Source organism: Zeus faber (genome assembly GCF_960531495.2).
Source record: "Zeus faber genome assembly, chromosome: 16".
Taxonomy (NCBI): domain Eukaryota; kingdom Metazoa; phylum Chordata; class Actinopteri; order Zeiformes; family Zeidae; genus Zeus; species Zeus faber.
The window spans coordinates 12,875,636-12,902,246 of record NC_137202.1 but is presented as its reverse complement, the minus strand read 5'-3'; the positions used below and the strand labels follow the sequence as shown (position 1 = coordinate 12,902,246).

At 45.4% G+C, this 26,611-nt stretch overlaps 1 protein-coding gene and 1 long non-coding RNA gene across 2 annotated transcripts in view; both read left to right on the top strand.

Annotated features, from left to right (window-relative positions):
• The window catches only part of LOC307242261, a 30,182-nt gene extending 28,292 nt beyond the window's left edge, over positions 1-1,890 (top strand). Inside the window, exon 3 of the long non-coding RNA XR_013844587.1 lies at positions 1,604-1,890. This is a non-coding gene — a long non-coding RNA (uncharacterized lncRNA). The remainder of the gene's footprint in view (positions 1-1,603) is intronic.
• A 104-nt stretch (positions 1,891-1,994) lies between these two features.
• On the top strand, positions 1,995-23,178 carry ndst2a (N-deacetylase/N-sulfotransferase (heparan glucosaminyl) 2a). Its single transcript, XM_080016947.1, has 13 exons — positions 1,995-3,550; positions 10,786-10,873; positions 11,561-11,715; positions 13,241-13,426; positions 14,995-15,123; positions 16,092-16,274; positions 16,455-16,551; positions 16,745-16,868; positions 17,414-17,588; positions 20,611-20,781; positions 20,976-21,085; positions 21,580-21,682; positions 22,763-23,178. The coding sequence occupies exons 1-13, from the start codon at positions 2,477-2,479 to the stop codon at positions 22,886-22,888; spliced, it is 2,721 nt and encodes a 906-aa protein (XP_079873073.1). The 5' UTR covers positions 1,995-2,476; the 3' UTR covers positions 22,889-23,178.
• The last annotated feature ends 3,433 nt before the right edge of the window (positions 23,179-26,611 follow it).

Sequence of the window (26,611 nt, the reverse complement as noted above, 5' to 3'; positions counted from 1 at the left end):
CTGGACAACGGGTGTAGTATTGAATTGTAGTATGCTAAAATACATACAGAATCAGCAGAATTATTGGAAAATTGGACAATACCCTTCCTTCTCAGACTGCATCTTGTATACCCGCCCTCTCTCCCTCCTCTATTCCCTCCCTCTTACTCTATTACTCAGATGCACCTCTGTTTACCTCTCCACACCAAGGTGCCTTTGAGGAGCATCACCACAGGCTTAGTCACTTATTGAGGAGGGTTGAGAAATGATCTTCCAAGTGCCGTACCCAGCTGTGTGTGTGTGTGTGTGTGTGTGTGTGTGTGTGTGTGTGTGTGCGTGTGCGTGTGCGTGTGTGTGTGTGTGAGAGAGAGATTGCACTGTCAGGTAAAAAAAAAACCGAGATAGATAGTATTAGTATGTTCACCTGCCATGTGCACTCGTTTGTGTGTGTTGAGCTGATATTTGATCGGATCATTTTACTAGATCGATTTTCCGCAACAGTCCACATCTTGTTTGGCTCTATCTGCATGGAAATGCTTGGCTGCTGTGGGTGTGCGTGTGCGTGTATGTCTGTTGCGTGCATGACAAGTAAGTCTCATGTTGTCGGTGTATCCTGCCAGATGCTTTATAAGCTTCTATCCATATCTCCGTGTTCAGCAGTCCCAGTCCGGTCACTGGTAAACAGATACTGCTATTAGATGGTTGATCAATAACGGCTGGGGACCATCTCCCTTGCAGGCATAGGAAAATTAATGTGTAAAAATTGAAATAAATAAAATAATTGGGGTCTTCCAACTGTGTTTAATAGATTAATAATAGTTTGGTCGTGCTTAACCTGATTAGAATTTTAGCACTGTTTGGGATTAATCCCCCCCAACAGCAGGCAGTATATTTTTCCGTACTCCTGTGATACTCCCCATATCGGACACTATCAATATCCGTCAAATTCTCCAACTTTCTCACCCTGACTTTGATTTTTCTTGTTTTCTTCTTTCTGGCAGAGAGTCCCCATAAACATGCAGTGTGGCATACATACCACACCAATATTTTAGAGTATGATACAAATACCAAGATTTCCAGGTACCATAATTGTGTGATCAAACCTTTTTCTGCTTTGTTTAAAATAAAGCCTAAATATCACGCAACTGTCACCCAGTTTCAAATATACAACATAAAATAACATAATGACTATGTCATCTGGTTTAGGCATCAAGGCTCATCACAGTATCTGTATGTTTACCTGCTTGTCAATTCAGAACTCTCAGAATTTTTATCTTAAGCATTCATGTTTAAACTTTCCTTGTCTTTTTGTCCCTCTTTTTTTGCTATCTCTCCTCGGCTTCCCCTCCGCTTCTCTTCCTCTGCCCTATTCCTTCCTCCTCTCCTCTCTGTCCCTTGTCTTTCTCTCTATCTCTATCTCTTTTTGTACCTCTTGCTCTGGTCCTCTCTATCTTTCCTTGCCTACCTTTCCCTCTCACACTTTCCCTCTTCCTCCCTCTCCCCCTTTCCCTATCGATTTCTGTCTTTTGCTCAATCTCTCCTCTCTCTCTCTCTCTCTCTCTCTCTCTCTCTCTCTCTCTCCATCTCTCTCTCTCTCTCTCCTGCCCCCTCTATCTTTCTCTAGGTGTGCAGCTCGGCGTGCGTGTCTTGAAATGAGCAGGTGGGCCCCCTGTGGGGGGCTGAGCCCCCATCACAGCGCGGCAACGGACACGCAGCATGGACTTCACTCCTCCCCTGGCTGCTTCTGAGAGACGTCGCATTCGCACACAGGGAGTGAGCGCCAGGGCTCCTGAACCTCACAGATGCTCTCTAATTGAGCGTGCCACAAGAAAAGCGAGGCGGAGCACCGAGGAACCTACCGTTGTACTCATGTGTAGAAGTCAGAGTACATCTAGTACATGCCAGATCTGACAGGCACCGTTTGGCTAAACTGCTGATCCGAGAGAGAGAGAGAGAGAGAGTGGGGGGTGGGGGGTGGGGGGGGCGGGCGAGCGAGCGAGCGAGCAGAAGACGGAGGTGGTGCATGTTCTTACACACAAAACAGAGAGGGAGAAACCCAATCCTCTTAGAGGCAGAGTCAAGCTGATGTCAGGCAAACCAGAGAGAGACAGAGGGTAAGAAAGAGACCTTAGGATAGAAAGAGACAAGGAGAGAGAGTAAGACTTCAATCTAGAAAGAGTGATTCAGGGGAGCCAGCTCGCGCAGTGTCTCCCCGCCTCCTTCAAACCGTCCTTTGTGCCAGTAAATCTTCCACGGACCAAAGGAGTGGAAGAGAAGCCAGATCTGATCAGAGCGACAGTCATGGGCTATGGGGGCCATGGTGACCTAGCGTAAATGGCTATTCCTCAGCACTGCTCAGTGCTATTAATTGCTGCTCAGCCCTTTTCCCCTCTCGCCTCCTCATCCTTATCGCTCTCACTGACTGCCAGTAACTGCCACTTTCGCCGCTCGGTACCGGGCACTGCCGCCCGCCTCCTCCTCCTCCGCCAGCGGCACCATGGTTGGCGCCAGTGTTGGTGTGTGGAAGCTGGTGCGTGGTGTGCGCCAGCTGGAGCTGCACCGCCTCATCCTGGCACTCATAGTCTTCTGCCTCCTCTCCATGGCCTTCCTCGCCTACTATGTCTCCAATAGTCCCAAGATCAAGGAGGCCCCTCCGTTGCCCTTCAGTGACTGTGGTGGAGGGCCTGGGCTGGCCGCTGGGACCAGCACAGGGAGCACCGGAGGAGGGGCAGGAGGCCAGCGGGCACCACTATTTCTACCCCCACGACAGGGCCGGCTAAGGCTGGTGAAGGCCATGGACAACTCCCGGACTGAACCTGTAGTGCTGGTGTTTGTAGAGAGCATCTATTCGCAGTTGGGCCAGGAAATTGTGGCCATTTTGGAGTCTAGCCGATTCCGCTATCGGACAGAAATTGCTCCCGGTAAAGGCGACATGCCCACGTTGACGGAGCGCAACCGCGGTCGCTATGCACTCGTCATCTATGAAAATGTGCTGAAATATGTCAACCTGGACGCGTGGAATCGGGACCTGCTGGACAAGTACTGCGCAGAGTTTGGTGTGGGTGTCATTGGCTTCTTCAAAGCCAACGAGAACTCTCTCCTCAGCGCGCAGCTCAAAGGCTTCCCACTCTTTCTGCACTCGCACCTGGGACTCAGGGACTACCGAATCAACCCCAACGCTCCTCTCCTCTACGTCACCAGGCCCAACCAGGTGGAGCAGGGGCCCCTGCCAGGGGACGACTGGACCGTCTTCCAGTCCAACCATTCCACCTACGAGCCAGTGCTCCTGGCCAGCACCAAATCCTCTGAAGCACTGGCCCATTTGGCACCCAACCCATCGCGGGCACTCCACGCCACCGTTGTTCAGGACTTGGGGCTCCATGATGGGATTCAAAGGGTCCTGTTTGGGAACAACCTCAACTACTGGTTGCACAAGCTTGTGTTTGTAGATGCCATCGCCTACCTGACAGGAAAGAGACTGTGCCTGTCCTTGGAGCGCCACATCCTGGTCGACGTGGATGATATATTTGTGGGCAAGGAGGGCACCCGCATGAAAGTATCTGATGTGGAGGTGAGCAACACAACCCCTTTATTGTCTTGCTCAGTGGAAACAGTTTTCAAATGTGAACAGATGACAATGATAGGAGCATTTTCTGTCTCACATGAGTGTTATTCACTCAACACAGCACACATTGGATAATATTACAGAAAGAGATTGTATCAAAGATGTTTAACCTCCTGTTTGTGTTTAATATTAAATATTACTACTGGCTGGGAAAGAGGCTTGCTCCAAAGATGTAACTTGTGAGTTACGTCTTCCTTCTTTGTCTGTGGGACACGGAGGAGGCAGATTGATTTGCAATAGGGTTCTCATTCAGGCGTGACTTTGTGGGAACAGGGCTATCTCTAGCATTTATTAGGATGAATCTCATTAGCCGCAGATATCATTGCTCTCTTGAGTCATTAGCTTAACCATTAGACTGTCACTGTGTAATAAACGTGATTGCTTGTGCTGACTCTGCAGCATGGACAAATAGCAAATTGGAAAACAGTGTTAGCCACTCTACTTTCTGTCTCCACCAAAAAGCCTTACTCAAAGTGACAAAGTTGGCAGCAGCATTAGAGTGTTCGGCGGGTAATGCAGACAACTTTGTAATGGGTTGCAACACTTAAATGAGAAGTCAGCGTTTTTGTTCTGTTTTTGTTTTGTTTTTTGAGACCGGTAAGATGTTAAGGTGGTAGGGTGCTGGGAGGAGAGACGTAAGCGTGAGGAAAGTTTCCCTGACAGGCCACTCTGGCACAATGATCAAAGTAAATTAGCCCAATAAATTTGAAATAATACCATGATTCATTTGGCCCACACTCCATCAACCGGTGAAGTGGAGTGTTCGAGCAGAGGCTTTGTGGGATGGGTAACTTATAACCTCCGCTGTAAGTGTGCATGTGTATGTGTGTGTCTAAATGTAAGCATGTTTGGTAAATGCCAGAAAGGAGGCTGGAGCAGCCCAGAAGTCAGCCATGCAGTTAATTATGTGTTTGCTTTGGCGGAAGGAAGCTGAGGAAACTGCGTTTCAAGTGAGTGTGATGCCACTGGGGTCAATTTTTAAAGCTAATTACTATTCTGGAAAAGGTATGACGCATAGGACAGTTCTCAGTCCATGTGGAACCTATAATCAGAGTTTCTCACTTCACTTAGCAGGGAGGGAACAGCTAGTGTATCTCGATCCCACTGGTAAAGAAGCAGCAGAAATAGGCCTCCACCACTGTGTGATCAGTAAAATAACCCTATTGATTCAGAGCTGCAATCTTCCGCTCCTTTTTGAAATATGCTGAAAGTGAAGGCGGCAGCTCTGGTCTCTGGTATTAAGAGCTCCTTTTGTGGAACCACTTAGCCTTCCCTTTCAAACAGTTTAGCAGAGATTATATGTATTTGATTATTTATCAAATTACATTTCCAGCATTGTATTGATCCAGAATTTTTATGAAGATAAGACATTGTGGTATTATATGTCAAGCGTCTGTTGACAGATGTTAGCCTTATAACTGTCGAGAGCGGTCAAGACATTATGTACATTCTAGCTTGATAAGATGCACTGCATAATACCCCTGATAATGACATTTTAAAAATATTTAATCTTGAAAATGGCAAAGCAATACTAAACCCAAAGAAGCTCTATTCAATAGATCAAGGGATAACTGCCATATGTCAAAATAATGTTTAGCTCTACTCCTGATAAGTTAAAGAAACAACATTTAAGCTTGATGATTAATTACAAACCAAGCTACTAGAGATAACTACAGACAAACCAAGACTCCTCTTGGTTGTAGTTTGTGATGGAGTGGTAACTTGGAGCGTCCACACTAGTTTGTTAAATAAAAATAATATTATAATAATCTCTATTTGTACAGCATCTGTCATACAAAATTTGCAGCTCAAGTTGCTTTACAGGAATTTTTGTAATTATAATATATGTATTGATTGATTGATTAAATAATTGAAATTAATAATGTAAAGTGAATGAAAGGTACGTTTGGGAAGACAAGCAAACAAAAGCAACAAAAATAAAGAAAATAAAAGAACATGAACTGAATTTATATTTAGGGTTTAGGTCTATATGCAATATAGGTACAGACTATATTATTCTAGCAATATAGCAGAGACTATGTATCTCCCGCCCATCTGTTTAGTTAAATATTGGCCCTAAATGTTGCAACCAAGCAAAAGTGATTGTGTTGACACTATGACAGTGGGGTGAGGTCTCACAATAACCGCCAACCATCCAATGTGAAACCGTTCGTCTTTAATAATTGGAGCAGATGTTGGGCTTCAGTAGGTACAGGTCTCTCTCTCTTTTCGACTGTGTGGAGCTCTGAAATGTTCTTTTTCCCCATTCTGGTTTTAAGGATGGAACTGCTAGTATTGGTAGTCTGCTCAGCACCTGGTGACTTTCACAGAGATTCTATCCATTCCTTAGGTACCTCACCTTCCATCAGTTAAAACAAGCAGGGTGACATTGCCTGACCTGGCCAATAGAGCGCTAATCTCTTCACTCCTCTCCCAAATTGCAGCCTCAGCACACACACTCTCTAAGTGCTAAAGCTGATTGTCTCACACTCGGTGCAGATACACACAAGTTCAAGCTTGTACAGTAAATCCACGCACACTTACAAACACTAACCAGTACTCTGATACACATTGCAGACCACAAATCACTGACACGCATTCCCACACATTCAAATGCATCTTTTTGATAGTAGGACTTGCACACTGTGCAGAAATAAAATGTAAACAGGTGGTTTTTGTAATTTGTGGCTTTCTGGGCTGCTCTGAGGTCTCATAGCGTGGTTTAGAAATTCCCGTGCCATACACCAGATGTTAAGTTTTATAGCCTCCACAATGGGCACTTCCACTTTAATGGCTTAATGACAGCACTGCTTACTGCAGCATTGCAGTTAAAGACCCAGTGTGAACACAATTTTTTTCCCCTTATTTAAAAAATGGTTTTGGTTTATCCCTGAAGCTTTCTAGCTCCAAAGAGATATGCACTTATTATATGTACAGTACTGAGCCTTCACATATTTTTCACATTTAAATGAACCTTAATGGACAAGCCAACGTTAGAGGCATTGCTGGGAGTCAGTGGTCACCATCTCTTAGAAACACCCATAGGTGCGCATTTTTTGATCCATCTAGCAAAATTATGTTGCCAATGAGGTAGTTTAATCACACACACACACACACACACACACACCAACCCATCCTGCCCCATCCATACCACCATAGAGTCCATTTACTATAAATTGGAGCGGTTATATTATATTATACGGTTATATTATACGATTATATTTCTTGACTAAATTCTAAGGAAATTGTAAATTCTGAACTCTATTCCCTCCTATATAAAATACAAAGGGAATGCCGAGAGCCGGGAAAAGTGTGTTGCCATGGTAACCACATAACCCCCCCCCCCCCCCCATGACTCATCCCTCATTTGTCCTCTGACTTTATCTCATCCCTCGCTTTTGCCCTTCGCCATTTGGCACTTGGTCCAGCTGCTCTAGTTGCCCCTGCTTGTGTGTGTGTGTGTGTGTGTGTGTGTGTGTGTGTGTGTGTGTGTGTGTGTGTGTGTGTGTGTGTGTGTGTGTGTGTGTGTGTGTGTGTGTGTGTGCGCGTGCGCACGCCCCTGTTCATGTGCGCATGCATCCGAAAGTGCATGTGTTTGAAATTGCCCCCCAGGGATCCCAATTTAGCGGCGATGTCTTTTTAATTTTCCACTGAAAAAGGAAATTTGCAGGTAAAAATAAATTACTCTTGGGTTTTAATTTGTTTGGTTTTTCTTTGTTATTAATACATTTTGTATTATTTCATGTTATGACAAGATACTCTCTCATTCAGTTAAAGCAGATGCCTTGCAGGTATATTCAATCTGTTGAACTACACTTGTAATATAACCGTACAGGAACTGACTCCAGGTTGCAATTAATTCTAACCTTGTCTCATCTTGTGTGTTGTTCGACCTGTGTTGCAGCAGTACTTTTTTTTTTAAAAGTTTGACACTTAAATGCAATAGTTAGAGTGTGTGTGTGGTGCTTTTTTCAGCGAGTTCCTATATTTTGTTAAATGGGTCTCTAATTCAGTTCATGACAGCATCACATTTTTCTTCTTCCCCCTTTTGGAAAACAGATTCATTCCCTTGCCACTGAAACATGATGTCCGACTTTCCATGGGCTTGCCACATTTCAGAATGACATGCACAAGGCTCATATATACATGATGATGTATTCATAATTGAATAACATTAAGTCCCCAAAAAGACGCGTGATGCATGAATCAATTATATTTTTAACTACACAGCGCCACTGTGAGTCATGTTCAAAAGAGGCACTGCAGATTCAAGATTCAAGAGGTTTATTTGACATATACATACCTACATACATATATGCAGACTAGACTAAACACAGTACCTACCTAAGAATTTCTACTTGACTAACTAACCGATTGCTAAAACGGAATGCAGTAAGTCGAATACTATAGAATAAAATAAAATGAAATAAGAACTCAAGGGTATTGCAGGGTGGGGGTTCAAAATAGATAAAGGGAATAGGCTTATGTATATGGGATAGACTTATTACAGATGTATAGATAATTACAGATGTGTAGAGACACCTTTTTGCAGTCAAATGAGAAAGGGTGAAAGTCATTAACAGACAAAGTCATGCTCATTGCAACCCAATGTTTCAAGTTACCATTAAGTGGTTGGATTTTATGAAGTCTATTACAAAGATTAATTATTGCTTTGTCAACCTCTATCATAAACAAGGGTTTGATTTTGCAAGCCTCAATCCCAACAGCAAGGCTGTTGGGATTGATCCGCAGTCAGATCAGCATCAATAAAATGTCTGTATCGAATGAGATGGCCGCCGTCCATTGAAGTAGCAGGCTATGCACGAGGACATTTCCCCCGACAAAAAGGGGGAAAGTTGGTGCAGGCCAACGTGACGACGAATCACACCTTCGGAGAAGCCAAATACAACAGCACTGTTATTCGCAAATTGAGCTTGGAAGCTAAATCAAATCTCAAGTGGTCACTGGAGAGCCACATGGAGGCGCGTGGTGACACCAGGTGCGAGTGCAATCTGTTTGGGTGTTTGGATCCTGACACAGTCTGGATTTTTCCGGATGCAGGGGGCCTGGTGAGAACAAAAAGCTCTCTGCATTGCAACAGGGAGATTAATTATTGCGGCGTTTTAAGTAAACGGAAATGATGGCTTTGTAAAGGATCAGAAGGCACAAGGGACAGTTCCACCAGGGTATCGCTGTATGCGCTTTATATTCATATTATTCAAAAAGGAAATATGTAGAGAAAACACAACTCAACCCTAATTATATTGTTCCAGCCTCGTCCTACTATTCTCGCTTATCAGTGAGCTGATTTACTATATGTTTCAGCTGTGGCGGAAGGCGGGCGCTGTAAAAAGAAAAAAAGATAGAGGCAAAACAAGCTCTGTCTTTCCGTGTTCATTAAATCGGAAAGAAGTAGATATCGAGTTTAGGGCACACACTAATGAGCTGTTTGATTTACCTGCTGTGATCGCAGCATCGGTTCTGCTATTACGACTCGGCCCCACAGAGCACGGGACCATCCACGCGCTCAAACCCGTCACAAGTCACTTTCCCTGTTTGGTCGCAGGAAAAACACAGTCGTCGTGCCCTCCATTTTTAGACGTTGATGACTTCACTTTCCGACCGCATTCATTAATAGTCCGTAAAACACGATGTGGACCGGATGACACCTTTTAATTAAAAACAACTGAATAAATGAATCCCACCGGGTCCCTTGGTGGAGCGCGCCGTCACCTTTGGAAAGGTGAAGGTGGCGGTGCACAGCCGTCGCGCATGGTGTCGGCCGTGCGCCGCCGAGCTGGCACCTTCCAGGGGCTCCGTGGTCGGATGGGAATGATCTGTTTTGCTCCATCGCAGCGGCTCGCTCTCACCGGCCGCCGAGGAACACACTTGTCTCTCTCGTTGAGGAACCGCCGGCAGATAAACCAAACGGGCATGCACGACCACAGTGAAACACTGGACGCGAGCGGTGCCGTACTTTCATCCAGCCCCGTGTTTTGTCATTCTATATATTTTGCTCCTTCCCCCCCCCCCTCCCTGCCTCCCCCTGCCAAGACAAACCAACACCAAAGGTAAATGTTGCCCAAGGACAGCACTGCCCCCCAGCCTCTGTTCAAAATGGGACACAGGCTTACATCTCTCTGTCTCCTCTCTCTCTCTCTCTCTCTCTCTCTGTCTCAGTCTGTCTCGCTCACCTTTTTTTTTTCTCTCTCTCTCTCTCTCTCTCTCTCTCTCTCTCTCTCTCTTTTTCTGTCATTCCCCGAGGTTTGCTGACTGGTGCAGAGATTAAAAGGCAGAGTTTGAACACAGCCATTTGGATTAGGCACACAGAGACATAGAGACACAGACACAGGACTGAGAATTGAATCTCTTTCGATTCACTGCGACACTCTGGAGGGTGGCGGACTGCGAGTGCCGGGGAGCAGCGGCATTGTTGTTTGGCTGGTTGGGGGATTAGTGTGTAGCGCAATCCTGAAACACACATTGCTGCTTATGAGATGTATTGTTGGCAGATTTTTTTTTTTTTTTTTTTGCTCCCCTGCAACAGCTGCACCCTATAACGATTCATTTTTGGATATCGATTCAGAAATGTTTCACTATTTAAGCTGTCCGAGCCTCGTTTGTGTGTAAACAGCGGACGCAGTGCGATGAGTTTTCTTTGTCTCCTGCATTTTTAAAAACACTTTTGTGTGTGCGTGTGTGTGTGATGTCTGCAAATATACATGTCAAACAGCAGTTTTAAATCACAAATTGCAAATATGTAGTTTAACATTTGCATACATATTTACCGAAGACACATTGCAAATAAAAACATGCAACAAATGTGTCAAAATAAACGTGCATATATACACTGTATGCATTCTTTCTTTTGGCAATTAAAATCATATGTAAGATCATATGTATTCAATTTGCAGTAACAAATTGGCTTCTTGTGTGTCTCTGCTGACAAAGGATATGTCAGGAGTGGTACGTGTTAATCACATATTGTGGTGGCAAATTTACAACTGCGACTGTGATTCATACTTGCAGGTCACGTTGTTCATAGTCGGTAAAGTGATCTTATCTCCGTATGGGTCCTTCTTGCGGAGAACCATTCTTGCTGCATATCGATTGAAGTCTCAAAATCTCCGAGGTCAAACCGAGCGACTTGAATAATATGGTATTTTATTTTTCGTTCACAGGCCCTGCTCAACACTCAAAATAAGCTACGAACATTGGTTCCACATTTCACCTTCAACCTGGGCTTTTCTGGAAAGTTCTACCACACAGGTAGGGTACGGCTCTCAAATCACGGGTATCCTGTCTCTCAAACCTTTATTCAGAGGAGACTGCACAGCAAAGAAAAGAATAATTTAGATAAGGGTTGCAGCTGCGTTGTTATCGTTCAGGCTGAAGCTGTCATGAACACATACACACTTACCTTGCACGCACGCACGCACGCACGCGCGCACCGTACCCTCAGCAAGATTTTTTTCCGTCCCTCACAACCGTCTCCTTTCACACATACACCTACATCATGCCACTCTCTCTTGGCTCAAATGTGTGTACTGGATAGTACGCCGCCAGCAAATAACACAGACACTCTGAAAGTAATGTGGTTTATATAATACAGATATTGGGGATAGAGTTACTATGGCAGCAGACGGGGGAATTTGTTCTGCAGCAGGAACTGGAAAACAAACCAAAGGTCTGCCGAAAGTCAGAAGCCGTGTGAGAAGGTGCTTTCGACAACACAGCGCCACACCTGACCGTTGGAAGGAGTTAAACGATCGACATACCTTTTGATTGTAGCTCAACAACCAGTCGAGACCCATGTGTCAGCGTGACAAAGTTATCCTGGTCACATTTAAAGGAAACCATTTTAATCCAACTAAAATTTTGCAAGCTGTTTTTTTTCAATGCGTCAATTCAATTTAAAAGACACTAAAATGTAAATAAATGCTTGTTCACGTCCAGGTACCGATGAGGAGGATCGTGGGGACGATATGCTGCTCAAGCACAGGAAGGAGTTCTGGTGGTTCCCACACATGTGGAGCCACATGCAACCGCACCTGTTCCACAACGTCAGCGTCCTGGCCGAGCAGATGAGGCTCAACATGCTGTTTGCTCAGGTGAGAGCCTGTGTGGGTGGGAGTGTGTGGGTGGGGAACAAGGTGCGTGGGCGGGTCAATTCAATATATTTATTAATATATTCAGGTATTATATGATATAGACAGGTATGCTCAGGTAATGATACTGTATTTCTGTTCATCATTGATCCAGCATTTGGTACCAGTTTCGGTAGCTAAACCTGTTGTTTAGGGAAGTGCTGAATTCCTGTCTGTGAAGTATAATAGCCGCTTCTGCAGCATACGGTGGATATAGAAAGAAGCAGCTGAATATTGTATCTGCTCAATGGTGTTTACCGCCAACCTTTCAGGGCTCCCCTTTGTTTATCTTTACGGATTATAATCTTCCACCATGAGAACTCCACATCCACATCTGGCTTTCCCAGTGCTTTTGTTTGCTATGAGTCTAGCATCAACTTGTCTTTTTGCATCTGATGTAAGATAACCCAACTTTACCTTGATGTCCAGAGTAGACATTTTAGTTTGAAACGAATCAGAATGTTCCCTATGAAGTCAATGGTGACGCAAAATTGGCTCTAATTTGATGACGATAGCATAGAATTAACTCTTTTTTCAGTCCCTCAACACTTTATGTGTCAGTATTTGTCAAGGAACGTGGAGAGGTTTTGTGTTTGGGGTGAATGTCAACTTTCCCTTTCCATAATAACTGCTGGCCTCTAAACTGACAGCGATAGAAAGCCTCTCTCAAAACAATCTGCACGCCGGGCAGCTTTGACCATGTAAGAAACAGAGACTATATTATTTTCATACCTTTGTGCAAAAGCAATCATTTGTTAACAGTGACAGAACATGCATGAAAGAGGAGCTACACTATAATTAGCGATGAATCTCTTGATAGAATGTGGTCATGCATTAGTCTTCCTTCCTCCTCGTTCAGATTGAAGAGCAAAAGAAACCAGTGGATCTGTACTGCCCCCTAGTGGAGGCTCAAGTAGGGTATGTCACCTCTGCGTGACGTGTGTGTGTGTGTGTGTGTGTGTGTGTGTGTGCGCGCGTTTGCAGGTGATAAAAAAAGTGAACTTTCAGCCCAAACCAATTTGTGGTGCAAAATCGTAACTATCTTGACTAATCATCGTTGTCATTGGCAGGCATCTGAAACGTTGCACGTTACTCTTGGCCGCAATACAACCCAGCTATTTTTATTCTGTTTATTTCACATCCTCCACATACCTTTCATTTTATTTAGTTATTGTTTTTCCTTTAATTGTACCCCTCCAATCCTACGATACATACTCAATGCTTTCTCTATTTTCTTTCTTCCGTCATTCCCCTCCGTTTCCTCTCTCCCCGCCCCCACCTTATTCCTCCCTTTTCCCTGAAACATCCCATCGCACCATCGCTCCTTTCTCCCTCTATCCATCTTATCGTCTTATCTCATCCTTCCTCCTTTTTGTTTCATCTGTTGTTGTCCTTGCTTCCTCCTCTTCTCTGAAGTTGCGTCTTTTAAAATCTTTTGTTTTTGTTTTGTTTTTTGTTTTTTTTATCTCCCCCCTTCCTCCCCGATTAGGAGCACGGGATTCCCACGGACATGGGCTACGCGGTGGCCCCGCACCACTCTGGGGTCTACCCGGTCCACAGCCAGCTGTACGAGGCCTGGAAGTCGGTTTGGGGCATCAAGGTCACCAGCACCGAGGAGTACCCCCACCTGCGGCCCGCTCGGTATCGCCGCGGCTTCATCCACAGCGGCATTCAGGTGGGTGCTGGGAACACGTTTAACAATACTTCCTTTTCCTCTCTCGCAGCGTTGTGATATGGAGCAATCAGCTGAATCAATTACCCAAACTCGTACAAGCCACAAGGCACATACTTGTATAGTCAGGACCATTTATAAGTTGAACTTTCCTGCCAGTTGGATTTACAACCCGACAGTCCAATGAGCCAGGAGGGATTATTAAATGCTAAATGGACTGCACTTGATACAGCGCCCTCTCTAGTCCAGGGGCCACGGAGGCGCGCCAATTTTGCCTGGCTCTCCTTCACACCCACATTCACGCACCAATGGCGGCTTTTGAATGTGCAAGGCAAGGCGCCGCCCTGCCCATTGTGATCAGTTAGGGGTTCCGTATCTTTCTCAAGGACAATTTTTCGACGCGCTATCGGGGTGGGGGGGCTGGAGGATTGAACCCGAGATCCTCAGATTACCAGTTCCCACTCCGTAGCTCCCTCTCTTTTGACAACAGCATCCGAGACGTCGCTCCATGTTTTCTCCTTTCGTCCATGAGAAGACCGGTGAACAAGGTTACTCGACCCGCACGTCCTGAGTGCTGTTCACAGGCCGCTGGTCTTGATACGCTACAGGATATGTTTTAATTGCTTTGGACTGGATGCTTCACACTTTGCTCAGCAGTTCATCTCGACTGTGCTGTGTGAGCGGTGTTTGGACACGGTCTGGGTTGCCACTTTGTACTAACCTTTGCCGATCTCCTGCTGTTCCGACCCCTCACAGTTTCACATTTTGAGTCTCGCAGACGTAACCACTTCTGCTTGCGATTTAGGAAATCAGACTCTGTTGCAGCAACTAAACCAAAACAATTTCACTAACCACGATGCAATGGTATTAATAGTCATGATCGAAATAACCATCGTACTTGTTTAACTTCTGTCATACTGTATTTAGGAAGAAATTCAGGAGAAAAATCGCTCGTTAGATGCCATGTATTGATTGAGTTGATTGAGAATTTATTTGTTTTCCCCTAGAGACTGAAATCATTGGTTCTCTCTACGGTCATACATAGTGTGCTAGCTATCCTGTCACAACAAATTTAAAGCAAGTTTATAAAATCTCCAACTGGTCAGAACCCCTCAGGGGTGCCAGAAATCCTCAGTCACAGGCTTGTCGCACCGCAGCACGAGAAGGTCAGACTGTGAGTGACAAATCGACCCCGCAGCTGGGGTTGAGTTGGCAGAACAATCAGGCCTTTAGCCTGTCAATGTAGAGACCATTTAATACATTAATACAACTAAAACGTATTTGTTGAGCTCAGTGACACATTTCCCACAGTGCTTTGATTCCACAGCCACCTTATTACGGATTCAGTGTTTTTTAATAGCAGCCCTGTAAACATCCGGGGGCATTCAGTGCACCTGTCATAGTCATGTTTGGATCCTGTTAGGCATGAAGGAAGCAGGGTGGAAGGCGAGTTGTTATTTTTGTTTGAACTCATCTGTGCCAATGTTTCTTTTATTCCTGTACTCCTACAAAAAGCAACCGCCCGCTTTCTGCAACTGTGTTAAAATATCAAAATATTGACTGCTTGCCAGGTATTACCTCGGCAGACATGCGGTCTGTTCACCCATACCATCTTCTACAATGAGTACCCGGGGGGCTCCAAGGAGCTGGACAAGAGCATCCGAGGAGGGGAGCTGTTCCTGACCGTCCTCCTGAACCCTGTAAGCACACAGACCACACAGCCGGAAATAAAAAAACGCTGTCATTTTTTTGGATTGGCACACAATGGTAAAACCTCAGCGTGGCGGACCAAGGGGCGTGGTCAAGCACCGGCTGCAGACAGTTCCCTTTTCGCGCGGCCGCCAAGCTGCCTCGAGTCTTTGGTCCGACTCGAGGCAGGGAGATTTCTGTGTCTGTCTTGCAGAAGGGATCGGCGCACGGGCTCATCAGCCGACCAGAAGCAAGACTGGAACGCCATTCCTCCTGCGCCTGTAATCATCATCGTTATTATTATTATCTATTATTTATACTTGTGGCCAGCAGCTTTTTTGTTATTCCTTATAATAAATTCCTCTTGCCATGTTGGCGCACCACTTCAGAAAGGACTCCGTCTCCCTTTCCAAACCCTTACCTGTGGGCAGAGTTGCCCACAGAGCAGGGCCACAAGTATGAATAATAGATAAGAAGAAGGAGGAGGAGGAGGATGATGATTTTGGGCGCAGGAGTAATGACATTCCAGTCTTGCTCCTGCTTGGCTGACGAGCCTGTGCGCCGACCCCCTCTGCAAGACAGACAAGCATTAAGAAAATTCCCTGCCTCGAGTGGGCCCAATCAGCCCCACGTGGGCGCCGATCGGCAGCGTGGCGGCCGCGGGAAAGGGGACCGTGCGGTCGTCTGCAGCCGGTGTTTGACCACGCCCTTTGGTCCGCCACACTCATTTATCCCAGAATCTGATTTGTTTTCTCTCAGTCAAAATAATCATGCAGCCAACTATATTTTTTGTTGACAAACTCATACCACCCTTAAACCTGCTAACACCTTGTGTACGGAGTTAAATTTGTAGTTTTTTATTGCATGTATTCATTTAGACTTGCAGTCCAATTTCGACACCTTACATCAGAGGAAATATTTTGGCCAATGGGAGCACACCATTAAAATCCACGTACACCTGTCGTTTCTCTGTCACCAGATCAGCATCTTTATGACTCACTTGTCCAACTACGGTAACGACCGGTTGGGTCTCTACACCTTCGAGTCCCTGGTGAAGTTCGTCCAGTGCTGGACCAACCTCAGGCTGCAGACCCTTCCCCCCATGCAGCTGGCGGACAAGTACTTCCAGATCTTCCCCGAGGAGCGAGACCCTCTGTGGCAGGTCAGGAACTTTATGAACTTCACCAACTGTTTTTCATTAAAAATGTATTTCCCGTGTGTGTGTGTGTGTGTGTGTGTGTGTACGTGTGCGCACACGTTTATGTGATGTTGTATTTTGTTTGTATGTTTTGGTGTGTGGTATTAGTTTGTAATATGGTCGTGTCTTTGTTTTCCACACCAGAACCCTTGCCATGACAAGAGACACAAAGACATCTGGTCGAAGGAGAAGACCTGCGACCGACTGCCCAAGTTCCTGGTCATAGGACCGCAGAAAACCGGTGAGTGACCCTCTTGCGTTCTCTGTGTACAATGAAAACAATAGACTTTTATTCAGATAGCCAGGCGCCCTTACTATACAAGTAATAGTTTATTCCAGGATTACTCCTCAGAATTGAACCTTGAACTGGGTGGGGGGGATTAGGCTGACTTTAAGACTTCTCTCAACCTCTCAAACATATTTTTTTTTCCCAGGCACTACAGCTCTGCACTCGTTCCTGAGCCTCCATCCGGCTATCACCAACTCCTTTGCCAGCTCGCTTACCTTCGAGGAGATCCAGTTCTTCAGCGGGCCCAACTATGACAACGGCATCGACTGGTAAACACAGTTTTTTCTATCTCACCTATATTAAATGTGCTTGGACTGACAAAACGAGTTGTTTTTACTTGTTTGTTTAAAATTCAGAAATCAGACGGTTGTAGCAGCTAAGATTAAGCAAAATCAGCCTAAAGTGCACACATTGGAGAAAGAAATAAGAAGATATGGAGGGTGTTTCAGCTGGCAAGCACAGGTTGTTTTTTTGCCTATATAGAGCAGTTTACGGAGCCCTCCCACTCCGGGTGCTTTGTACAGAGAATATTAATAAAAACTGCCATCCAACCGAAGGCTGAATCCATTTTTCCCCTTGGTGTCAGAGTTTCTACTTGCGACCATTCTAGCAGAAAGGGCTTGGCTAGGAGGAGACAGTGTGCGGATGGCGCGCTGTCGTCACACGCTCAATATTTATGTATTCAGTCTGGGACCAACAGGCTGCATTATTTTTAATAAATGAATCTTGAGAGGGTGACGTGTGAAGAAATGACAGGTTCAGGCAACGTGAAATCATCCCCGCCGTTCTCCTTCTGCTCCTCCTCCTCCTCCAGGTATATGGACTTTTTTCCGTTCCCCTCCAATGTCAGCACGGACTTCATGTTTGAAAAGAGTGCCAACTACTTTGATACTGATGTGGCCCCCAAGAGAGCGGCCGCCCTCCTGCCCAGAGCCAAGATCCTGGCGGTGCTCATCAATCCCTCAGACAGGGCCTACTCCTGGTACCAGGTAACAGCACCACAGACTGGATTTACTCACTTTTCGTCAGATGCAGATACAGCTTCATCAGAATTCACATACTCGCATCCTATTTAGGTTGCTATTTGAGCATTTTTAGTATTGACCAAAACGATACTATGCTCAAATAGCATGCGGAAAGTACCAGGATGACATTCAAAACACATTCTCCGCCTGTGAACACCCATAGATTACAGCCTTAGTTTAGGAAAGGTCTTCAAACCCACTACATTGGAAGATAATTACAGTGCAAGGTGCAATAATTCAATGAATCCAATCAGCTTCCTTTCTAGACATTTGAATTTTTAATGTAGGATTCTTTTTTTACCCCCTCTTTTGTCTATGGACTACCTAGACATATTTCAACTGAATCCATAATCATTATGTCTTCAGCCTCCGACCGGTTCTGTCAGGAATCTAATGAAGTAACTTATTCAAATCAAGTTATTTATAAAGGCCACGGTCACCACGTTACAGTCCCACATTCAAACATTGTCACAGCGGCCACTAACTTGTAGCCAACAGGGGAATAAAGAAAAACCTCCAGATAGAGCAAAAAACTTTGAGTAGTGGAACATCAATGAGGATTGTCCTTTTATGATTGCTAGCTGGCAGGTGTGCGTGCGTGCGTGCGTGCGTGCGTGCGTGCGTACAGACGTGGACAAATTTGTTGGTACCTTTACAGCTCATTGAAACAATGCTTCATCTCCCTGAAAAGTGATTAAATTAAAAGCAATTTTCTCATGTAAACCTGCATGCCTTTGGTATGTCATAGAGTAAAGCAAAGAAACTGTGAAAAGGGATAAATTATTGCTAAAGACATCAATTATATTCTAAAATGGCCTGGACAGATTTGTTGGTACCCCTTAGAAAAGATAATAAGTAATTGATTATAGTGCTATTTCAAACTGTTTTCTTTAAGTGGTATCACACGTCTTCAATCTTATAATCAGTCATTCAGCCTATTTAAATGGAGAAAAGTAGTCACTCTGCTGTTTGGTATCATCGTGTGCACCACACTGAACATGGACCAGGGAAAGCAAAGGAGAGAGTTGTCTGAGGAGATCAGAAAGAAAATTATAGACAAGCATTTTGAAGGTGAAGGCTATAAGACCATCTCCAAGCAGCTTGATGTTCCTGTGACTCCAGTTGCAAATATTATCAAGAAGTTTAAGCTCCATGGGACTGTAGCTTGTACCAAAGAGGTACAAGCTGAACTCCAAGGTCAAGTCGCGTGATCAGTGACTGATTGCACCATCTGTCGCTTTTTGAGCGACAGTGGGCTCCATGGAAGAAGACCCAGGAGGACTATGCTTTTGGAGTAAAAGAGCCAGACTGGAATTTGCTAAAATGCATATTGACAAGCCACAATGCTTCTGGGTGAATGTCCTTTGGACAGATGAGTCAAAACTGGAGCTTTTTGGCAAGTCATATCAGCTCTATGTTCACAAACAAAAAAATTAAGCTTTCAAAGAAGAGAACACCCTACCTACTGTGTACATGGAATAGGCTTGGTTATGTTTTGGGGCTGCGCTGCTGGGTCCGGCACGGGTGCCTTGAATCTGTGCAGGGCACAATGAAATCTCAAGACTATCAAGGCATTCTGGAGCTAAACATACTGCCCAGTGTCAGAAAGCTCTTATCTCAGTCGCAGGTCATAGGTCCTCCAACAGGATAATGACCCAAAACACACAGCTAAAAGCACCCAAGAATGGATAAGAACAAAACATTGGACTATTCTATAGTGGCCTTCTATGAGCTGAAACATGCAGTCTGGAGAAGGCACCCTTCAAACCTGAGACAGCTGGAGCAGTTTGCTCAGGAAGAGTGGGCCAAACTACCTGTTGACAGGTGCAGAAGTCTCACCGAGAGCTACATAAATCACTTGATTGCAGTGATTGCCTCTAAAGGTTGTGCAACAAAATATTAGGTTTAGGGTCCCATCATTTTTGTCCATGCCATTTTTTATTTGTTTTCTTATGTAAAATATTCTATTGAATCAAAAATCAAAAGCAAAGTCTGATTTCTATTAAATATGGATTAAACAATGATGGATGCCAATTACTTTTTGTGAGTTTCAAGTAATTTCAGAGAAAATTGGGTTTTCGTTCGAAGAGTACTAACAAATTTGTCCAGGCCATTTTAGAATATAATCGATCTCTTTAGCAATCATTTATCTCTTTTCACCGTTTCTTTGCTTTACTCTAACATACCAAAGGCATGCAGGTGTACATGAGAAAATTGCTTTTAATTTCATAATTTTTCAAGAGGAATGAAGCATTGTTTCAATGAGCTGTAAGGGTACCAACAAATTTGTCCACGTCTGTATATATACACACACACACACACACACACACACACACACACACACACACACACGCGCGTCTCCGCAGGAGGCCTCAAAGTCACAGAACATGTAGGTGTGATTTTACTAAGAACATCTTGACATTGAAACTGATATATCGTTTATGCTACTTTGAAAAGGCTCCTCTCGTACTCACACATAACAATATTAGGATGCACAGTTTCTCAGCCTTCTTCCAGGGCCATTCTTCTCAAGAATATGGTTAAATATTTAAAAAGAAAATACTCTGGTAAGATTCTCAATTCTATGATTCAATTCTATTGTTTCAATTCCTGAATTGATTTAGAAAATTGTAACTTCGATACTCTGTTTGGACGTTTTGCAGCCAGCCAATTTCCCCATAACATTTTCCATTTTCCAAAATTTTGTAATGCACTTCATATGATATATTACAATTTTTAAGGCAATTCTCGTTATGCATAAAATGTCTGTCTGATCAATAATCATCGAATCAATATTGAATTGAATCTTGAGCCTTTGCATCAAAATCAAATCCTGAAATCCTGCCCAACACCCAGCTCTCCTCAATATATCTGCCCAAGTGTGTGTCTGTCTAATTTTTTGTTTACTTGTTACATGTTCCTTGCAATTGTCCGTCTCTCCATCAGTAATACTTTTTTCTGTTTTGTTGTTTGTTTGTCCCTCCAGCACCAGAGGGCCCACCAGGACCCAGCGGCCCTAAACAACACCTTCCACACGGTGGTCACAGCGAGCGTCCGAGCCCCCAGGGACCTGCTCGCCCTGCAGAGACGCTGCCTTAAACCGGGCGCCTACGCCGCGCACCTAGAGCACTGGCTGCTGCACTACCAGCCCAGCCAGGTAAACAGAATATCCTGCAGCTCCGAGTAAAAGCTGCAAAACCTAAATTATTCATTCAGTAAAATGCCTTTAGATCCAAGACTCCGCTGCTTGAACCAGATGCCTGCTTGAATCTTGTTGTTTTTTGTTTTTTACTGATTCTTTAATTTCAATTTCAAGCAGCATTCAGTCTTCTTATTTACATTTTTTTGCAGTTGCACATAGTGGATGGGGCTTTGCTGCGCTCCAACCCTGCGCTGGTGATGGAAGGCATCCAGAGGTTCCTGGGGGTCACCCCCATCTTCAACTACACACAAGCACTAGCGTGAGTACCAAGAACATCCCTAAAAACGTAGCGGCCACTCAGCCAGCGTGCTCATTCAACACATATAGAAACATGCACGCACGCTCACAGGGACCTGTGGGGCTTCAAATAATGTTCTCTTGCCTTGAAACAGGTACTGCACGTGTGTTTAAAGCAACACTATGTACCTTTTTTTTTTACCTTAAAACAACAGCTTCAGAATCATTGTGATGGTCCTCTGACTTGTAATATGGCACCTCTTTCACGTGCACTTCTGGTACCTACACCAGCAGCAGGGGCCCCGCGGCTCCGGTCCGTGCAAGGTGCCCTGTAACCCATATTTACGTTTATAACATAGACTGTTATTGAAACATGACCGATACGGTACATGTCCGGTAAAAGAAATTATTTTCAGGCACCGGGCTGAGTTTTTACGGCAGTGTTGGGGCCTCGAATACCAAAAGTTATGTAAGGTTGCTTTGATATCTAATTGATTTGTTCTTCGGATCCCCCAGGTACGATGAGAGTAAAGGCTTCTGGTGCCAGAGGGTGGAAGGCAGTCGGCCCAAATGTCTGGGCAAAAGCAAAGGCCGGAAATATCCTGAGATGACCCCAGAGGTACAACATGGACCCGCGCTGCACCTTTCTATTTCTGCAACCGACAGGGGAGAATAGTCAGGATCCAATCCGTCAATGTCTCATCTTGTCTCCCGATATACATTTCATCCCTTTGAACGGCGTCAGCTTCTCCAGTGACACCGCTGAAAGAACTGCATCCACATCCAAAAACGTGGAAGTCTCTTGGCATTTGTTCATGAATTGTCAATATTATTCGAGCAAGCGACAGACTCCAAACAGCCGCCGCCCGGCTGGTGTTTGGAGGAGGATTAGCAGTGTCCGGAGCAGCGCAATGACACACACACACACACACACACACACACACACACACACACACACACACACACACACACACCCTATCGCTCTCTTTAACGAGCGTGAAGGAAGAGCTTCGCTTCACCTTGACAATGTCAGACCCCGAAAAGCTCGACAGCTCGTGTTGTCTGCCCGCTCCTGGAAAGGTCGCTTCGCTTTTACGAATAACAAGCCTTTAAAGTCGTTAAATAACCTTCACTTTGAATTTCATTCATTTTATTTATCCATATATTTATTTTTTTGGTCAAAATTTGAAGTTCCCCTGCATCAGAGTAAACATTTCTGATGATATAAAACCCGAAACCGACCACTGAACTTAAGACTTCATACTTACTAAATGAACCCGACTCACTTTATACTTACCTGTGGAGCGGAACCCGAGAAGATCCTTACATTTAAATAGTGTGGGGGGGAAATAGCGGTGGATTTACCTCAGTTCCTAATAACGGACCTTGTTTTCCGACCCAAGTCAAACTGTTCTCATAACACTTCGTAGAATCGTTTAGTACATAATCTGCACGGTGTCTAATTAACACTTATCTCTGTCCCGTACCGAATATAAACTGTAGTACTTACCTGAAGTAGGTCCTTGACTAACGAAGGATTTTATTTTTTTGAGTCTTGATCTTTGTGTGTGTGTGTGTGTGTGTGTGTGTGTGTGTGTGTGTGTGTGTGTGTGTGTGTGTGTGTGTGTGTGTGTGTGTGTGTGTGTGTGTGTGTGTGTGTGTGTGTGTGTGTGTGTGCGCGCGTGCGCGTGCATTTTAGGCGCGTGCCTTTCTGGCGGAGCACTACCGTGAACACAACATGGAGCTGCTGCGCCTCCTGAACCGCCTGGGCCAGCCGCTGCCCACCTGGCTCCGAGAGGAACTCCAGAGCACCAGCTGGAGCTGAGGCCTCGACCGGACCTCCTCCACCCCTCCCCACCTACGTACCCACCCACCCATACCAGGACCGGGGCCGGGACCAGGACCAGGACCAGGACCGGGGGTCCCGGTGCCTGGCGGTGGGACGTGGCCGTGAGGCCGTGCCAGATCACGCTAGACTGAACTCGCCTGATCCGGTCCCAGCAGGACCACACACAATCACACACACACTCGGAATAAAAGGACAAAACACACACACACACATTGTACCTGTCTTCTGGGACGTCGGTGAGAAGAGCTCAGAGGTGGACTGTTTGGGTTAATTTCTGGAGGGCCGAGGGGGGTTTTATCGGGGGAGGGGCTCCTCCTTTAACCCCCACCCCGCCCCAGAACCCACCGGGGGGGACTGGGTGGGGAGAGGGGGGAGACGGAAGGTTCCCTCGAAGGATCCCTCGCCCCTTTCGTCGTCTCTTGGGTTTAGATTTCTACTGTAGCAAACCCCCGCCCCCCGCCGGGGTTTCAGACATTGCAAGTTGAAGAGCCTTAACGTGTTGATAACATTTATGTTTCTTTCTTGTTTGTTTTTTTTCATTTGTTTTGTTGGGGTTTTTTTAACAGAGACTGACCACACAGGACGACCTGTGGATGGTGGAACGCATGACTGACAAAATAAAAAAAGCAAAGGAAAACAGGAATAGGAATAACGCGTGCGTCAAACGAGCACGCTTTTCTCAATGGTCCAGAAGAATGATTGTAATACCATGTACATGTTTTGTTTTTTTTTTGTTTTTTTTAAAGTCGTCGTATATTGCTGGGATCCCGTGGGGGATGTGCGACAGGATAGACAGCAGACTGGAGGGTTGGGTTCACCGCAGACCACATGTACCTCATCCCGTCACCTCTTTTTTACTTGTTATTTTAAGACACAGCTCGTTTGGGAGATGCGGGAGATGCAGTGTGTAGCGGCATTGCTGGCATTTTGGCTTTTAAAAAAAAATAATAATAATAAACAACAATCCCAGCATTACAGCAATCAGTCATTAAGGAAAATAATAGGCAATAGGGAATTTCCCGCCAGCTCAGTATAAATATCGGTTTCAATCAGTTCACAGTTTCCGGAAAAGCATGAATCTGCACATTTCAGGGGCGGTGGATTGGCCGTGTCCCGGAGGGTGTGTGTGCCTTGTTCTCACAGCAGAATGGACGCAGGCGAAGAAATACTGTCCAAGTGCCAGCGTCACAACGGAGCTCAGAAGGAGGCCCCCCCCCCCCCCCCCCCGCGCGGGGAAACCCCGAGCACATCCAACGCCGCACGCCGCCCCCAGAGTCGCTTTGTTTGTTTGTTGTTTTGTTTTTTTTGGTTGTTGTTTTTTTTTTTTTTTTTGTCCTTTTTCTTTTTTACAAAGGTACCTCGAACCCGAGCGGAAGACAAATGGAAGTTAAAATGCGAAGGGGGGAGGGAGCGAGCGAGCGGGCCGCGCGTTTGGGCCGCTGTAGAGTCTCAGCTGTGAGGTGTCTGTTCTAAACCAGAAGCTGCTGTCTCATTTTGTCCTGTTTATTTTATATGAACCGAGGAAAAACAAACCAAAAAAAAAAACAGCCCAACACTGTATCATCTCTAATAAACACATGGAGCGGTTGAAAATAACGTTTGTTTTTCTTTTCAAACCGTTCAAATTTTCCACCGCAACAGATTTGATGTTCTCGCCGTGACTGTTCAGATGTCGACTCGCGTCTCTAAGCACACGTGGTACTTTTTTTTTTTTCCCCCCCCCCAGCGCTACAGTAGGACCGGGAGACCCACGGCTCATCTGTACGACATTAAAGATTAAAAAAAAAAGAGCTGCTTCGATGACAACACCATCTGGTGAGTTGAAGCACCACTTTCGTTTGACATTTCACTTTCAAATCAACTCTCGTCGCGGTCTCTTCGATCGCGCCTCGAAAATGTCCCCGCAGGACTGACTAGTCTGCCGCCTCATAACCTGGGAGAGATCTGCCGAATATTCCGACGCTGAGGTTCAAACAGACTCGCTTTGACTTTGCTCAGGAAGGTTCTCTATTTTAGGGGAATACATCAATCTCTAGTTGAGCCGAAATAGGAGCAATTTTTCTTGGGGGGGGGGGGGGCTGCTCCATTCCCCAACTCCTGACTTAGCTTCATTAATAACAATTTGCAGATAAAAAAATAAAAAGGATAAGTCTCGCTATGGACTTGGATATGACAGTTGGCATTTAGAGCAGTTATATTGCTAGTAGTACAAGAATGGATTATGTAAACACAACAGATAATTCCTCCGGAAGCGGGATTTTTGCCGGTGGTTTGACTGACGCTCGCGCATTGTGTTGCAGCGCAGCAAGGCATAGAGAGATGAAGTGGCAGAAGATTAGGGGGTTTCCTTCTCATATTGCTCATAAAGCGCCGTCGCCTCCAGAACAGCCGCAAATAGTCACAACGTAAACCCAACGCGGGCTTAGAGGCGGTGAGCCGTGTTGAATCCAGTGCCAGCCGCAGATTGTGTCAACTTCGGCCGATGGCTTGATATTAAAACTAGGCGCGACGGGATTAACCGTTGGCGGTGAAGAATCGACGCGATCGTTAATGGAGCCATCGACACAATGACGGACGTGGGAAACGATACCGGCAAACAGGAAGTGGTGGAGTTAACATATTAGAAATGCCAGGGAGAGTAAAACCACGGTAGCCGACACAAAAAAAATGAAATAATAATCGCGCAAAGACTGAGATTCAAAAGGTTAGATCCAAGATGTTTATTTGTCACATACACATGTATGCAGTGAAATGTCTTTGCAACACACCCGGAGGTTTTGCACAATAGTTAGGAAACCAAACATAATAGCGAACCTAATTCCTACCCTAGCAGCTAACTGAAATTGATTCCTAAAACCTAATGCAGTTAGTGAATAGAAGAATATCAATAAAAATAAAACAAGACTCAAAGATAATACAAAGTGGGGGTTCAAAATACAAGTAAATGGAATGGGGTTATGTATGTGGGACAGGCTATTTGTATGTACCGATATGTGCAGTGAAATGCTTGTGAATACAGTGTGTATGGCGATACACTTTGTAACGTAGTAGTAAAGCAACGCAGCACCTTGAAAGCAAAAGCACAGGGCGTTAAAAACAATACTCCAATGTGCCGAAGGCCAACAATTACATTAAACAAGAAACTTGATATTAAAATGGATATGTTGACTGGATCTCTGTGGACATTTGGAGAGATTCAGCTCCACTATTGTCGTGCTCTACAACGGGGAAAAGCTGACGAGCTTCCGTCTTGCTTTCCCCACCGCTGTGCGCGCCTCGGGATGTCGCTGGAACCTGTCGCCGTGGGCGGGTTTTTCTGCCGCCTCCCAGTCCCTGAGTTCTCCCTTATCGGTGACTTTTGATTTGAGGTTCTCCTCCGCCTGTAAACCATTGACTTTTCATATCTTCTCCTTGAGGTTATCGTGTCTCACGGCAAACCGGCTCTGCCAGTCGCGGCCGTTATGTAACAGGGATTTGGGAAGGGCGCCGCCCGCTGACCCGCTGGTGGCTCCGGGGCGTCTTCGGACGCCGCCCTTCTGGGTCCCCTTCCCCGCGCCGGAAAGTCCCCGTGCGGGTGCCAGTGTGGCAGTTTCTCCTGCCGCCCGCCACCCAAGTGGTGTTTTCAGGGCCCTCCGGCACGGAGACACAGACGACGATGGGTTGTGGACACCCGTTCATTGTAGAGAGGAGGCTCGGTGG